General features: G+C 45.6%; 1 protein-coding gene across 1 annotated transcript in view; it reads right to left on the bottom strand.

The window, feature by feature from the left end:
* The window catches only part of MMP24 (matrix metallopeptidase 24), a 44,479-nt gene extending 29,226 nt beyond the window's left edge, over positions 1–15,253 (bottom strand). The window contains exons 1-2 of the mRNA XM_030915346.1: positions 15,227–15,253; positions 1,302–1,450 (exon numbers count right to left, since the gene is read on the bottom strand). Coding sequence (XP_030771206.1) covers positions 1,302–1,450; positions 15,227–15,253 — 176 coding nt within the window. The remainder of the gene's footprint in view (positions 1–1,301; positions 1,451–15,226) is intronic.
* Positions 15,254–17,755: the final 2,502 nt, after the last annotated feature.

Genomic DNA, 17,755 nt, shown 5'->3' with positions numbered 1-17,755 from the left:
AGAGCCATAATCCAACACTCCCCTTTGCATATGAACACACTGAGACCCAGAGAGATGATTCTGTCCAGGAGTGACTTACATTAAATTGATCCTTGATCCACAACTGGGTGCATTTCCTGTTCCTCCTCCCACCAACTCCCCTGCATCCTCACCCAGCCCTGCTAGCTCCTTCCAGCTGCCTCAGGCTCCCCTCCCTTCCCACCTCCTTAGGAAACTCACTCCTGCTCTTTCCCATGCTTTAATGATGTGAATGGCTTTTCTTAAACAGCTCTCATAGCTTTCTTAAGCAAGTTTAAGCCTATTCAACTCTCTCCCGTCTTAAACAAACAAAACTTCATCCTCTCTAGCTGCTACCCATTTCTCCCCACCTCCCTGTCAAGCTTCTTGAATGTCTTTCCTCCACTTGCTACCTCTTCTCCTCACCTCCGCTTCTCCCCACTTCAGTCTGACTTCATCTCCACCATTCTGCTGAGGTTAACAACAACCTCTTTGTCACTAAACCCAGCAGACAACTTTCAGCCGTGCTTCTGTTGGAGGGCTCTGGAGCGGCTGGCCCCACTGACCACCCCACACCATGTGGCATCATGACAGTGCATCACATCATCACATGAGGCTTCTTCCTCTCCGGCTGCCCCTTCCTGGCTAGCTTTGCGGGGGGTGCTATCCGCAGCACCTGCCTGTGAATCTTTACATTCTCCTTGAGTGATTGTGACCATCCTCATGGCTTTTTTCTACCTCCTAAGTGTTACTACCTCCCAAGTGTCTCCCCAAAACTCATTGTTTCCTTCTGAGCTCTAGACTGGTGTGGCTCGATGACTGTATTTGTCATTAAATGGTGAGCCTCTGGAGGGCCGGATGACAGGCACATGCAGGCGCCCAGCAAATGTTTGGTAAATGGAAAAAGTGGAGCCAACTCATTATCATTCAAGCATTTTCTGTATTCTATGAGACATGTACCTTGCAGGGAGCTCCAGAGGGTGACCCACAGATAAATTATTCGAGCCCGAGGGGATTTAAGAGCCCATCTACAACCCAATCCCTCGTTGTACTGATAAGGAAACTGAGGTCCAGAAGGGTTAAGCAACTTGTCTCCAAGGTCACATGGAAAGTTAATGGGAGGGCTGGACTCCCATCCCAGCACGTCCGCCACTCACATCGGGATTATTCTCTCCCGGGATGGCACTGCAGGAATAAAAGATAGGAAGGGAAGATGGGCATGGGGTGTACACAGGCCATGACAAATGTGAACCCAAATGTAAGTCCAGAAAGTTCAAAGGCACAATGTCCTACGCAAATCTTACTCGATCGTTGTCTGATCCAACACACCGGTGACTGGGATCCCGTAAAACTGCTGCATAGTGGAGACTGCTGACTGCAAGGCCTTCCCTGAGTGCAACGCAGATGCCCGTGAATCATAGGGAAGCAGATAGCCATAGGACTTTAACCAGTTCTGAAAGACACATGAAAGAAAAGGATGCATTATGCTGGGAAAGGCTCTGTTCTACCTGGGCAGAGATGTGCCCTTAAAATGAGGGATCATTTGACCCCAGTGACTCCTGGACTCATGCTCTGAGTTCTTTTCACTCCACCCTGCAGACACTGTCAAATTAACCTCCAGAAAGCAGCTTTTATTGGCGTCCTCTCCTGCTAGAAACCTTTCATTGGATTTCTGTTGGCCACAGAATAAAGACTAAATTTGAATTCAGAGCTTTCCATTGCCCTGCCTCTTTACTGATTTATTCATTGCTTTCCACTGATATTGGACTAGACATGGAAAAGCACAGCACGGTTAATTCTGTGATACAGAGAGGCATTTTGAAAATGTTGTGCCACCCAGAAACGCACGGTGTGTACTGTCAAAGCTTGACAAAGAACCATGTTGTAGAATATTTATTGGTAGGAGATTATATACAATATGTATTGCTACCCCCCCAGAAAAGCAAGCCACTATAAATAAATATAAATAAAACAATGCATGATCTTATTTAAATATAAATAAATGATGTGTGCATAGAAAAAACCTAGAAAGGCATATATAAAAATTATGTAGGAGGCCAGGCGCGGTGGCTCAAGCTTGTAATCCCAGCACTTTGGGAGACTGAGACGGATGGATCACGAGGTCAGGAGATCAAGACACCCTGGCTAACACAGTGAAACCCCGTGTCTACTAAAAAATACAAAAAACTAGCTGGGCGAGGTGGCGGGTGCCTGTAGTCCCAGCTACTCGGGAGGCTGAGGCAATAGAATGGTGTAAACCCGGGAGGCGGAGCTTGCAGTGAGTTGAGATCCGGCTGCTGCACTCCAGCCCAGGTGACAGACCCAGACTCCGTCTCAAAAAAAAAAAAAAAAAAAAAAGATTATGTAGGAGAATTCCTGATTTTTAGGAGATACACACTGAAGTATTGAGGCTGACATAAGGGTGCATAATATCTGTAACTTATTCTTTTTTTTTTTTGCCCAGGTGACAATTGGCTAGCATATTATTCTTAAATGGGTTCAGAAGTATACGTATATGGCCAGGCACGGTGGTTTATGCCTAAAATCCCAGCACTTTGGGAGACCGAGGCTGGAGGTTCACCTGAGGTCAGGAGTTCGAGACCAGCTTGGCCAACATGATGAAACCCCATATCTACTAAAAATACAAAAATTAGCCAGTCGTGGTGGCGCATGCCTGTAATCCCGGCTACTCGGGAGGCTGAGGCAGGAGAATCGGTTGGACCTGGGAGGCAGAGGCTGCACTGAGCCAAGATTGCACCACTGCCCTCTAACCTGGGTGACAGAGCAAGACTCTATCGTAAAAAAAAAAAAAGAAATATACATATATGTCTATATATATATAAAGAGAGAAACAGAGACAGGAGAGAGAGAGATAAAGTAAGTATAGTTAGATGTTAATAGTTTTGGGTGAGGGGCATTCAAGTATTCTTTGTTGGCTGGGTGTGGTGGCTCATACTTATAATCCCAGTGCTTTGAGAGGCCGAGGTGAAAGGATGGCTTGAAGCCAAGAGTTTAAGACCAGCCTGGGCCACATATCAAGACCCCATCTCTACAAAAAAGTTAAACATTAGCTGTGCATGCTGGTGTGCACCCATAGTCCTAGCTACTTGGGAGGCTGAGGCAGGAGGATCACTTGAGCCTGGGAGTAAGAGGCTGTAGTGAGCCATGATCATGCCACTGCACTCCAGGCTGGGTGACAGAGTGAGACCTCATCTCTAAAATAAATAAGTAAATAAATAAATATTTAAAGAAATTGCCCTATTCTCTAAAATGTTTCTGAAAGTCTGAAATGATGTCATAACTTTTTTTAAAAAAATAAAAAAGAATTGACTGAGTATCCTTTGGTTATAGTATCACGAGGCACTTCTTTTTTGTGCTTTCCTGTTTTCTAAGTTTTTTGCATGGAGTGATTTTTTTGAAAGAGGAGAAAAACATTAAAAAGGCAAGAGAATCTGAAAGAAGCTTGGGTGAAGGAGCTCAAACAAGCAATGACTCAGAAGGATAGTAAGTAAAGATTATTCCCGGCTGGGCACGGTGGCCCATGCCTGTAATCTCAGCACTTTGGGAGACTGAGGTGGGTGGATCCCCTGAGGTCAGGAGTTTGAGACCAGCCTGACTGTTGGTGAAACCCCGTCTCTACTAAAATACAAAAATTAGCTGGGCGGGGTGGCGGGCTCCTGTAATCTCAGCTACTCGGAAGGCTGAGGCACGAGAATCGCTTGAACCCAGGAGGCAGAGGTTGCAGTGAGCCAAGATCATGCCATTACACTCCAGCTGGGGCAAAAAGAGCGAAACTCTGTCTCAAAAAGCAAACAAAAAATTATTCCCACCCAAAAGCATGAGGGGATGAAGACCCAGGAACACAAGAGTACCAGGAAATATGTGGCATCAGCTGGAAAATGAGGAAAACATCCGTGTATTTGTTGAGCCCACAAGCATTTCCAGGAGCTACCTGCTGGGCTCGAATCTAGATAACCCCGTTTCCCATCCTCAGAGGATTATCCTGAATGCCAAATAAGCCAATGAAGGGAAAAGAGCCTGAGGAAATGGCATGATTCCCCTCCTAGCTATAGCTTTTGTTTCATGTGTCTATATGAACAGGCTAATTATGGATGTGTCTTTTATTATAAGTCAAATGAAACAGTTTTTCATAAGGCAGCCGATCAGAAACTATAAATAAGTTATTATTTGCTTCACCAAAGGTGACTATAACATCTTTACTGCCTTGTGATAAAATCCATCTGATGATACAAACAAAATTGTCAGAATAATAAAGCCTTGAAACATATACAACAAAGTAACAACTTTCTGTCTCTCACAATTGGATCTGAAACATACTTTCCATTCCAAATGATGGCACAGAATATCAATACTTGCAGTTCCCTAAATATTGATTCTCTTTCCTGCCTTTGTATTAATACATGTTCTTCCCTCTGCCTAATATTTTTCTCAGTTTGGCAAAAAATTTTCATTTTTTGACGTGTCAGGCTAAGTTATTTTCTTCCTTTCTGTGCTCCCCAAATCCCCTATTATAGATATTATAAGATTGGGCTGGAATCATTACTTTACATATCAGTCTCCTCCTCCTCCTCCTCCTCCTCCTCCTCCTCCTCCTCCTCTTCCTCCTCCTCCCAAAGTGCTGGGACTTTAGCCTCCTCAAGGGAAGGGGCCATAGCTTAATCATCCAGTGCCCAGGACAGTGATGGGCACGGTAGCTGCTCATTATGTGCATTTGACAAGCAATAACTGAGCACTTACTACAGGCTAGGCACCGTGTGAGGCTCTGAAAAAATAAAGATGAATAAGGAACTCAGAGACTGACAAGTAAACCCACAGTAAAAACACAATGGTAAAAAGCATGTGTGCACAGAGTTCTATGGGAGAACAAAAGAGGGGTGTCTTATCCATGGTGGGGAGGGGGGCACCACAGAGAAAGGGGAACTCAAGGACAGCTTCCAGGTAGAGATGAGATTTAAGCTAAGACTTGAAGTATACATCGTGTGCAATTGCCTGGAAATGTGGGAGAGCATGGCACATTCTGAGCTGATTTTTTTTTTCTTTTTTTCTCTTTTTTTTTTTTTTTTGAGACAGAGTCTTGCTCTCTTGCCCAGGCTGGAGTGCAGTGGCATGATCTCGGCTCACTGCAAACTCTGCCCTCCGGTTCAAGCGATTCTCCTGCTTCAGCCTCCCAAGTAGCTGGGACTACAGGCACATGCCACTACTGCCTGACTAATTTTTGTATTTTTATTAGAGATGGGGTTTCACCATGTTGGCCAGGCTGGTCTCAAACTACTGACCTCAAGTGATCCGCCTGCCTTGGCCTCCCAAAGTGCTGGGATTACAGGCGTGAGCCACTGTGCCTGGCCATTTGACTCTTGCTTTTTCAAATCTAGCCATCCTGCCCTCCCATGTGCTCCTGGGACCAAGAGCCAGTTCTTGTGGGTCCTATGGAGGGCAGTTCATCTTTTGCAGTCAAGTCTACTTTCTCTTGGGTGACTTATGGATATGACAGCATCTCCCAGAAGGCTGGGGACACTGCATAGCGCCTGGTGCTGAGTGGATGCGGAGAAATGACGGCTAAATGGAATTACATGCTCTTCACCTTCTCACTCAACTTTCTTAGGACCAAACACAATTACTTTCTATTAGGCTTTAGCTTGAGGAAAGTACTTTCCCTATAGGAGATTCTGTATACTTTAAGATATAAGAAAAGGAACACTGGATAACCCAATGCATTTCCCTTTTTGTCTTTCTCCCAGGAACATTTCAGCCAAATTTATAGCTTATGTGTTGAGCATGGGAATGTTTGGAAGTAACAATTACTTTTTTCATCCTTCAACCCCCAAGTTTTATGTTTCATCCTTCAAAGACTTACATAAAGACATTATGGTTTTTTTAAAATTTAATTTTTATTTATTTATTATTTTTGAGATGGAGTCTCACTCTGTTCCCAGGCTGGAGTGCAGCGGTACTATCTCGGCTCACTGCAACCTCTGCCTCCCAGGTTCAAGCGATTCTCCTGTCTCAGCCTTCCGAGTAGCTGGGATTACAGGCATGTGCCACCATGCCCAGGTAATTTTTGTATTTTTAACAGCGACAGGGTTTCACCATTTTGGCCAGGCTGGTCTTGGACTCCTGAGCTCAGGTGATCCACCCGCCTTGGCCTCCCTAAGTGCTGGGATTACAGGCCTAGAGCCACAAGACATTATGTTTTAATCTGTAAGCTGCCTCAAGACATCCCCAAAAGAGGTGTGGTACAAACCTAAGATATATCCAGTGCCTCCCTATCTGCCAACGGACTGTATTGGTTCTCTAAAAATTTGACTAAGATGAATTACAGCATTTGGGAAATAGCTAGGGACCTCTGAACAGATAACTGCTGACAAGCCAGTTAGCCAATGGAGTATTTTTTGAGCATCCACCTTGAAGCTAGCATGGAATTTAAAAATCCTCATTCCTGCTTATGGTAGGAGGTGAGGAACAGGGGGTCTTCTACATAAGCCCGCTCTAGTGTTCCAGTGCTCTGGGGACTTAAAAGTAGCTCCTTCTCAGTAAAAAGCTGGCAACCTGGTTTATGCAGCTCCTTTTCTGGGATACTCAAGCAAGGAGCATCTCACAGCCCATCCGGATCCATTACGAACATCACAGAGTCTATCCCGGCCACATCAGGAGTCAGGATCTACGGACTCAGGTCATAGGCAAATGTCTGGGCCAGAACTAAACACTGGGATGGATCAGACACATGGTGGGGCTAGGCCAGTATTAGTGTATTCTCTAATATTCTCTAGGCTCTGTTTCCCCCAACCAGGTTCTCTGGGGACAATCCTCAGAGCCCACGGGCACATTCCTAGGAGGGGAAATGGGGTGGGGGCAGTCAAATGACAGCATCTAAACCAGGGAACAGGACATGAGGTTGGACTGGCATTGTGTGTGTGTGTGTGTGTGTGTGTGCGTGTGTGTGTGTGTGTATTGGAGGCTAAGGAAGATGGATCAGGGTCAGATAATTCTAATTCATGCTGCTTAATCCTGTCTCTGCCACTCACTTTCTCTGTGACCCAGACAATCCTCTGCCTTCTCTGGGCAGAACTCCTGAGGCTAGAGCAAGGGTACTACATTCCAGTCATAGCAAGTCCAAAGCACTCTCTGCCGTTCACAGTTCCAGGTTCTTTCTGCTGCCTCCAAAGCCCATTCTCTTTAAGCACATTAGCAAACTCCTACTCATCCTTCAAGGTCTAGCTCAAATGTCACCTCCTTTGTTAAACCTTCCTTAGCTCTCCCTGTCACAGCTAGTGGTAGACCTCTTTACTCCCGCAGTACTTTGTACACACAACTACCACAATGTATCATACCCAGTCGTGGATATGTCTGTTTTTCCCACTAGATTGAGTTCCTGGAGAACAGAGATGGTGTTATATTTATTTTGGTATCTGTTATAGTAATTAGCACAGTGTCTGACACAAGAAATAATCACTGAGTTCATGAATGAGTGAACAGTTGATCTAGGAGGCACTGCCTGGATATCAAGGAAGGGATTTCATCTTGGGAAGATTTAGTAATACTCATGAAAGCACCAAGCACAATTCCTGGTATCTATTAGAGGTTTCAAAAAACACTTGCTGAAATTCAATCTATTGTGGTTTGACTTCCTTGCTTGATGAGGCAATAGGTTCCATTGTTCCATTTGAAAAAAAAAAAAGAGATAAAATCCACTAAAGGAAAAAAGTCCCATTCACTTTTAGACAGAATGACCTTGCTTTCATCTCTTTACACCTAGATCCATTAATCAATCATCAGCCATGTCAGAAGTCTAACCTTTACAGCTCAGTTAGCCAGTTCTTAAGATGTCTGTCACCCTTTAAGTGCGGAAAGAGGTGTAAACCCAGAGGAAAGTGAGAAAAATCTCAGAATCCAAGCAGAGACCAAAATAGCTGGACTGAGCCAAAGACATAGAGATCATAGACAATACGATGTGATTGGTCTGCCGGCCAGAAGGCAGGATTTGGGGTCCTGAGAAGCCAAAGCTGAGAAGTCCCGGAGTGGTGGCAGTGAAAAGAGAGAGCAGAGAATACCAAGGAGAACAAAATGTGGACAGAAGAGGGAAGAGAGCGGCAGACAGCAGAGGCGGTGATGAGGTTAGAAGTGGCAATGGGGGTGGCAAGAGGCAGATCTCTGGCAGTGCCGACAAGTGCTCCTGGAAACAGAGATGGCCGTGGGGAAGGATGGAAAAGGTGGGTCATTTAAAACAGTGGGGTCGGCCGGGCGCGGTGGCTCAAGCCTGTAATCCCAGCACTTTGGGAGGCCGAGACGGGTGGATCACGAGGTCAGGAGATCGAGACCATCCTGGCTAACATGGTGAAACCCCGTCTCTACTAAAAATACAAAAAAACTAGCCGGGCGAGGTGGCGGGCACCTGTAGTCCCAGCTACTTGGGAGGCTGAGGCAGGAGAATGGCGTGAACCCGGGAGGCGGAGCTTGCAGTGAGCCGAGATTGCGCCACTGCCCTCCAGCCTGGGCGACAGAGCGAGACTCCGCCTCAAACAAAACAAAACAAAACAAAACAAAAAAACAGTGGGGTCTCCAGGGGGCATTCGGGAGCATCACAGCTGAGTGGGAGCCTGAACCAGGACCATACGGGCCTGGAGAAGGAGTGAGGAAAATGATCAGGATTAGGTGTTTGATCAGAAATGAAGGGGCGAGGAGGTATTATCAGAAAGGCCAGAGGTAAAGTCTACAAAAAAGGACCAGGCAGGAAGATGTCAAATTTGGAAGCAGGGGCTAGAAGGAGGAAGAAAGAATAAAAGATCCCCATGAAAGAGTTGGGGCAACTATGGTCATAATCTAGGGTGATGAGGTGAACAACAGGAAACAGGCACTGGTCTCAACATGCATGGGAGTTTCAAGTCCAGTTCTAGAGGCTTTATATGCAGAGCGACTGTGACAAACTGGAGCTTGACTAAGGGAGCGTAGCCAAGAGAGTAAGGGGACCGGGAACCATGTCCTGGGAGGACAGATGAGGGGTGTTTAGGTTGGAGAAGACAGACTGTATTAAGGAGAACAGGAGCATGAAGGAGGACATTCTGGTTGGTACAGAAGGCAAGACTAAGACCAGAATGAGAGATTATAGGACAGAGATCTTGACTCATTATAAGAAACAACTTTTTATCATTATACTACAAAGACACATACACATGTATGTTTATTGCAGCACTATTCATAGTAGCAAAAGACTTGGAACCAACCCAAATGCCCATCGATGATAGACTGGATAAAGAAAATGTGGCACATGTACACCCTGGAATACTATGCAGCCATAAAAAAGAATAAGTTCATGTCCTTTGCAGGGACATGGATGAAGCTGGAAACCATCATCCTCAGCAAACTAACACAGGAACAGAAAACCAAACACCACATGTTCTCACTCATAAATAGGAGTTGAACAATGAGAACACATGGACACAGGGAGGGGAACATCACACACCAGGGCCTATTGAGGGGTGGGGGGAAAGGGAGGGAGAGCATTAGGACAAATACCTAATGCATGTGGGGCTTAAAATCTAGACAACAGGTTGACAGGTGCAGCAAACCACCACAGCACATGTATACCTATGTAACAAACCTGCACGTTCAGCACATGTATCCCAGAACTTAAAGTAGAACAAATAATAATAATAATAATAATAATAATAATAATAAAAGAAATTACAGGCCCTGTGACCCCAAAGATATCCCTGAGTTTAAACACTGTTTTTCAAGGTTTTGTTTACTTTGCTTTGTTTTTTTTTTTTTTTTTTTTTTTTTGGAGGCTCATAAACAGGTCTATTCCCTGGGGGGCAAAAAAAAAAAAAAAAAAAAAAAAAGAAACAACTTTTTAACAGTCAGAGATCTTCCAAGTGTAATAACAATGATACTAACTACCATATTTAGAATGCCTACTAAGTACCCAGCACAGGCACTCTGTTGTGCTAAGCACCCTAGAATGCAACAATTCCATGAGGCAGAAATTATGACCTCCCAATTTACAGATGAGGAAACAGGTTCAAAGAGGTTAAGTAATTACAGCTGGCCCTCCATATCCGTGGCTATCTTGCGGATATGGCAGGCTATAAGGGACTTGAGCATCCATGGATTTTGGTACCTGAGAGGGTCCAGGAAGCAACCCCTTGTGGGTATCAAGGGATGACTGTATCCAGAGCCCTAAAGCTAAGAAATGGCAGAATTCAGGCATATTCCATATGGTCAGAGTGTTGGACAGGCAGCCCCTCCCCCTCCCAGGACCTCCTAAACCTCACACTCCTTGAGTGCAATGCCTTATCTCAGACAATAGTGAGCTCAATATGCCGGTGCTATGTCAGGGTATGGCACCATCAGCTACCCAGTTGTCCAAACCAGCAGCCTCATAGGACTCACAACTCTTCCCTCTCCTTCACTGCCCACATCCAATTTCTTTTTGTTTGTTTGTTTTGAGACAGGGTCTCGCTCTCAGCCATGGCTCACTGCAGCCTTGAACTTCTGGGCTCAAGTGATCCTCCCACATCAGCCTCCTGAGTAGCTGGGACTACAGGCGTGTGCCACCATGCCTGGCTAATTTTTCTTTTTAAATATTTTGTAGAGACAAAGTCTCGCTGTGTTGCTAGGGCTGGTCTTGAACTCCTAGGCTTAAATGATACACCTGCCTTGGCCTCACAAAGTGCTGGGATTACAGGTGTGAGCCACAGCACTCTAGTCTTTTACCAAATAACTGTTGGTCCTACCTCCTAAACATCAAATGTTTATTTCTGTCCCTTCATTCAATAAATATTTATTGAGGACCTACTATGTACTAGGTACTGTGTGCTAGGGCTAAAAGAGCAAACAAAAACATTCTAGTCCCAGCCTGGCCAACATAGCAAGATACCTCTCTACAAAAAAAATTGAAAAACGGCCAGGCGTGGTGGCTCACGCCTGTAATTCCAGCACTTTGGGAGGCTGAGGCGGGCAGATCATGAGGTCGAGAGATCGAGACCATCCTGGCCAACATGGTGAAACCCCGTCTCTACTAAAAATACAAAAATTAGCTGGGCGTGGTGGTGGGCGCCTGTAATCCTAGCTACTCGGGAGGCTGAGGCAGGAGAATCGCTTGACCCTGGGAGGCGGAGGTTGCAGTGAGCCAAGATCACACCACTGCACTCCAGCCTGGCGACAGAGCAAGACTCTGTCTCAAAAAAAAAAAAAAAAAAAAAAATTGAAAAAATTAGCCGGGCGTGGTGACACACCCCTGTAGTCCTAGCTACTCTGGAGACTCTGGCAGGAAGGAAGATCCTTGAGCCCAGGAGTTGGAAGCTGCAGTGGGCTGTGGGCGACAGAATGAGACCATGTCTAAAACAGAAACAAAAACAAAAACCCAAAACACCTTTCTAGTTACTTTCTAGTAGTTACGGTCTAGTGGAAGAAACATGTGGGAATAAGTGCTGTGAAGAATAGAGCAGGTTGGAGAGATGGAGAGTGATGGGACAGCTATTTATGGAGGATGATCAGGGAGAATCTCTTTGAGCAGGTGACATTTAAGCAAGAGATCTGAAGGAAGTGAGGGAGTGGGCCCTGTGGCTACTAGGAAAGAATGTTCCAGGATGGGGGAACAGTAAGTGTGAATGCCCTGAGGTAGCTTTAAAAGCTTTCCATCTCTGCAGTCAACAGCCCTGACTCCCTCTGCAACCCCTTTTATCTTTCCCCACCTAGTGCTCTGTGTTCCAGTGAGTTCCAGTTCTCCCAGACCCTTACACGTATTGTTCCTTCTATTCAGTTCACTCTTCCCTCCTCTCTCTTTGGGGAGTCTTGAACCCTTACATCTATTTCAAAAGGTCCTTGTACATCCCTGTCAGTCCCCCATCTCTTTCCTTATCACAATTCTTATCACACTGTATTGTAACCACATGTTGAATTATCTGTCTCTTCCTTTTGACTCTAAAATGCATATATGTCCTCCTCATCATTGTTACCCCAACAGCTAGCACAGGGCCTGCCATAACCATGACGAAATGGACATGTTCAGTGTCACTTATAATTGACTACGTTACCATTTAGAAACGTCTTCTATTAGCAATGGCTCAGTAGCCAGCAGCTTCTGCTCTCTGTGCCTTGGTTCTGCTGTTATCTCTGGGTCCCTCACCTTGCCCATCTCCTTGGTAAATCCTAACTTGAGCAAATGGTCCACAGCAGCTTCAACCCCCCACACTAAGATACTATTGTATCACTGTATACAGGCATGAATGGTGGCCTTCCTCATCCATTGCCATATTGGCTTAATGCTTACAACTGCATTTTTTCCCTCAGTTTCTTTCTCTGGCATTCAAGTTCTAAGCTGAGACTACTATGACCCTAATCTATTTTTCAGGGTCTCAGATTCCCTGCCTAGTTCTTAGACAGCCTCCTCCAGAGAGTTTGACTGTATTCTCAATACACCTGGGAGCTGAATGGGGTCCTACCTAAAAAGACAGCTCACTTGGGACCAAGATGCTACCACATACCAAATATTACCTAACTTTTCTCTTTCTAGCTGAGTGCCCCTGGGCAAATGACCTAACTTCTCTAAGCATCACATTCCTCATCTGTTAAATGGATGTTTAAAGAAGGGTTGTTAGGAGGACTCAATGAGATGATGCACGTGGTCATAAAAATAATGACCCTTCAAAGACATCCACATCCTAATCCCCAAAACCTGTGAATATGGTACCTTATGTGGTAAAAGAGACTTTATAGAAATGATTAAGTTAAGGATCTTCAGATGGGGGAGATGAGCCCAGATTATCCAGGTGGGTCTAATGAAATCACAAGCATCCTCATAAGAGGAAGGCATGGGGGCTTGAGTCAGAGAAGGTGTTGGGAGACATGGGTTACAGCAGTGCTGCTGATGTAGAAGCGGCCACAAGCCAGGGGATGCGGGCAGCCGCTAGACACTGGAAAAGGCAAGGAAGGGATCCTCTCCTAGAAACCCCAGCAGGAATGCAGCCCTGCCAATAACTTGATTTCAGTCCAGCAAGACCCATTTTGGACTTCTGACCTCTGGAAATGTAAGATAACAAGCCTGTGTTGCTTTAAGAAATAAGTTTGTGGTCATTTGTTACAGCAGCAAGAAGCATTTAGCAGATTCTGGCATGTAGTAAGTGTTCTTACAATGTTACTGTCTATTCCTGCTCCCATACTCCTCGGAAAGAACCCGCTGAGAGGCAGAGACGCTTGGCTCCATTCCTGGCTCCCCCACCAACTTGCTCTTAGTGATTTTTTTTTTTTTTTTTTTTTTTTGAGATGGAGTCTCACTGTGTCACACAGGCTGGAGTGCAGTGGTGCGATCTCGGCTCACTGCAACCTCTGCCTCCCTGGTTTAAGTGATTCTCCTGCCTCAGTCTCCCAAATAGTTGGAATTACAGGTACTTGCCACCATGCAGGGCTAATTTTTGTATTTTTAGTAGAGACAGGGTTTCCCCATGTTGGTCAGGCTGGTCTTGAACTCCTGACTCAGGTGGTCCACTTGACTCGGCCTCCCAAAGTGCTGGGATTACAGGTGTGAGCCACCACGCCCGGCCCTTGGTGATTTTTAATAAGTCATTTCCCCTCCTTGGCCACCACCTTTGGTTATTGCTGCCAGACCACATCACTGGGTCTCTCTGATGACTCCTCAGGGATCAGTCCTATCACTGTGTCAGTTCCCTCCACGTCTTGTCCCACCAAAACCCTGCTTCCTCCTCTACCCATATAAGTGAGGCCCCAGCCTTGCTGTTGAGACCACCTGAGTTATATGACTAATTTGTAAAATTTCATACTGAAGGCATGACCATTCAGGTATCTAGAAAATACACTGGTCAACAATACTCAGCAATCATCTCATTTAACATACTCATTTTGCAGAAGAGAGACAGAAAACTCCAGGAGGGAAAATGACATTCAGAATCACAGAGCAAGTTGGTAAGGAAGCCAGACATGGAGGCAAGCATCTCCGCCTCTCGGGGGTTTTCTGTCATGCTGCTCCCTCTGCACTAGCTATAGTTTGCCTCCAAATGCTGTCTCTTTTCTTTTTTTCTTCTTCACTTACAGCCAATCTAAAAAGGGCCCTCAGGATCGCCCACAATGCCCAGCTTAGCTTCTTGACAAACACCTTAATGGCGCAGCATTGCCTGTTGGCTGCCATTGGCTCTTGAGTGGGTGGTAAGTGCACTAGCGGGAATTCCCTGGCACTCTGCAGAATGTCCTTGGCTCACTCCCAGGAGGCCACCACAAGCCAGATGATCACCGTACCCGGGGAGGTGGCACATTTGGGGTTTTGGGTCAGCACTGGGATGCCCAAGTTTTGCAGTTCTCGGGAGGCCTCTGCCCACAGTCAGGAGTGTGGCCATGGTCTCATTCACTCTCTGGAAAAGGAGAGGCCATAGTCTTCCTCGCCCTTTCCAAGGCCCTCCTGCAAATCTGCCAATTTTCTGTCCCCTGAGGCTCGACTTCTTGATAAGTTAAGAAAAGGGAAAAGTGAAGACAAAGACCAGTGGTCAGGTCTCAAGTGTTTTTTTAATTTTAATTTTAATTTTGGAGACGTAGTCTCGCTCTTGTCATCCAGGCTGGAGTGCAATGGCATGGCTTTGGCTCACTGTAACCTCAGCCTCTTGGGTTCAAGCGATTCTCCTGCCTCAGCCTCCTAAGTAGCTGGGATTACAGATGCCCACCACCACGCTCAGCTAATTTTTTGTATTTTTTAGTAAAGATAGGGTTTTCACCATATTGGCCAGGCTGGTCTCGAACTTCTGACCTCAGGTGATCCACCTGCCTCAGTCTCCCAAAGTGCTGGGATTACAAGTGTGAGCCACCACACCCGGCCTAATTTTTTAAAGACAGGGTTTCACTCTGTAGCCCAGGCTGCAGTGCAATGGTACAACCTCTGCTCACTGTAGCCTCAACCTCTTGGGCTCAAGCAATCCTCCTGCCTCAGCCTCCCAAGTAGCTGTGACTGTAGGTGTACGTCACCACACCCAGCTAATCTTTGTATTTTTTGTAGAGATGGGGTTTTGCCATGTTGCCCAGGCTGGTCTCAAACTCCTGGGTTCAAGCGATCCTCCTAGCATGGCCTCCCAAAGTGCTAGGATTACAGAAGTGAGCCACCAAAGCCAGACCAAGCCTCAGTTTCTTAACTGCAACAGGGACATGGTTGAACTAAATGAGCTGTAAGTCATGTTAAAAAGTTCCATTATTTTAGCCTAAGTGGACTGACCGTGAAGCCGATCTTCTGGTTCCTCATTGTCAGTCTTAAAGTCCAAATGATTTAGCATGACACTACAACCCTTACAATGTGATGCCAATGTACCTTTCCAGCCCTATCTTCTTTAGTAGAGATGGGCCTCTGCTCTTTCGCTCAGGCTGGAGTGCAGTGGCGCAATCCTAGCTCACTATGACCTCAAACACTTGGTCTCAAGCAATCCTCCAGCCTCAACCTCCTGAGTAGCTGGGATTACAGGCATGAGCCACTATGCCCGGCTCTACCAGCCTCATGTTCTGTCCTGTACCTTCTGCCCTTTATTGCTCACCTCACGTACCCCAACCTCTAGCTATACTGACCTAATTGTGTTGCCTGGACACATCCTGCAGAGTCCTGCCTCTGCCTTTATTTCATTTCCTCTCCCTAGAATTCCTTTCCCACATGTACTCTGGCCTCCCCGTGGTGTGCTACTTCAGAATGCAACTTGAATGCCACTTCATCAGGGAGGGCTATCTGCCCGGGGTTAAATGGACTTTCTCTGTGCTCCCAATGGCGTTATATGTATCCTCATTTATAGCATATTTTGTATTACATTATAAATAATGGTTTACATGCCTGTAGTCCCCTTTGAACTCATCTTCATGGAAGTTACAGCCTGGTGGGAGAGATAGGCATGGAAATACTAAAGATTTCATTACAGTGGTAATAAGTAGAATGAAAGAGAAGAACCAGGAGCTACAAAAGTGTGTGGCAGGAGATATAGGCTGTGATATCAGGGATGGCCTCCCTGAGAACATGACATCTCAGCTGACATCTGTGAATGAACAGAAGGCTAGGTGAAGGCTGAGAATGAGCATTCCAGGAAAGAGTATCTTACTGAATTCCTGAATGGGAAGGAGCTGGTATATTAGAAAAAGAGAAGGAAGGACAGGGTGACTGGAGTCTAGTGACCAATGGGGAGAATGGGTGGTATAAAAAGAAGTCAGAGAGATAGGAAGGACTCAGTCATGCAGAGCCTCATCGGCTTCATTAAGCATGTTTTTGTTTTTGTTTTAGACAGGGTTTTGTGCTATGGCCCAGGCTTGAGTGCAGTGGTGTGATCTCTGTCCACTGTAGCCTCAGCTTCCTGGGCTCAAGCAATGCTCCTGCCTCAGCCTCCCAAGTAGCTGTGACTATAGGCACATGCCACCACACCCAGCTACTCTGTATTTTTTGTAGAGATGGGGTTTTGCCATGTTGCACAGGCTGGTCTCAAACTCCTGGGCTCAAGCAATCCTTGTGGGTGCTGGGTCCAAGGGAGTTTATAATATTGTTCTTCCAATTTTCATATGCATTTTAAAGTTTTCCATAATAAAACTAAAAAGAAGTGATAGTAGCACAGTAATAATAGTTTACTCTTTGTCCTAAGAGTCATTTTAAGCAAGGTGAGGGTGGGAGTAAGGTGATCAGATTTTGGTTTGTTTTAATTTTTTTGTATTATTCAATATTTCAATCATTCAGAAAGGCATAAAATAATAAAATATATATTGGAAAATCACCAGCCAGCTTTGTCAAACATTAGTTTTTGTCATATTGGCTTCAGATATAACTGACTCCTCAGTGGATTGATTGATTAATTGATTGATTGATTTTTGAGACAGAGTCTTGCTTTGGCTGGAGTACAGTAGTTCAATCTCGGCTCACTGTAACCTCCACCTCCCAGGTTCAAGTGATTCTTGTGCCTCAGCCATCCAAGTAGCTGGAACTACAGGCACGTACCACCACGCCTAGCTAATTTTTTTGTATTTTTAATAGAGATAGGGTTTCACCATATTGGCCAGGCTGGTCTCGAACTCCTGGCCTCAAATGATCTTTATACATACATATGTATAAAGAGAGAAAGGAGTAAAGAACAACTCCTGACTTTCTGGCCAAGTGCTTTTGGGGCCCTTTATGCCTCCTACGTGTTTGTGGCATAGAATTGAGTCTTTAAATTACTGCTAACAGGCAAGGCCAGGGCTCATGCCTGTAAGCCCTTTGGGAGGCCAAGGTGGGCAGATCACTTGAGCCCTAAAATGAGTCCTCACCCGTAAGTTGTGCTAAGAAAGCTTAAAAGCATTCAGGGCAAGAGCCAGCAGCCAAAACAACTCAAGAACAAGCCCCAGTCCCTCTACTTCCTCAACATGGCTCTAAGCAGGTCGCTCATCTGCTCAGAAACCTTTAATGACTCCCCTCAGCCTTTGGACAAAAGCCAAATGCACAATCTGCTCTCAGCCTCCCTCTCCAGCCTCTTCTCCTTATACACTCTTACTGGAAACAGCAAGTAACTTGATGCTCCAGGCACATAATATTATCCACTGTTTCCTAAACATGCCATGCATTTTTGTGAAGCCATGGTTCATATTTTTCATTGTCTGGACGGCCCCACTCACCCTTCTCCATCATTCTCCTCCCTCAAAGGTTCATCTCAGATACCACCTTCTTCCTGAAGCATTCTCTGCCTTCCCCAACCTCAACTGGGGAACCTCATCTCCTCCCTCTTCAGTGCTTCCCTACACTTTGTTA

This window comes from Rhinopithecus roxellana, chromosome 13 (genome assembly GCF_007565055.1).
Source record: "Rhinopithecus roxellana isolate Shanxi Qingling chromosome 13, ASM756505v1, whole genome shotgun sequence".
NCBI lineage: Eukaryota > Metazoa > Chordata > Mammalia > Primates > Cercopithecidae > Rhinopithecus > Rhinopithecus roxellana.
Note: the sequence above shows the minus strand (reverse complement) of the source record. Positions and strands in the feature narration are given on the sequence as shown.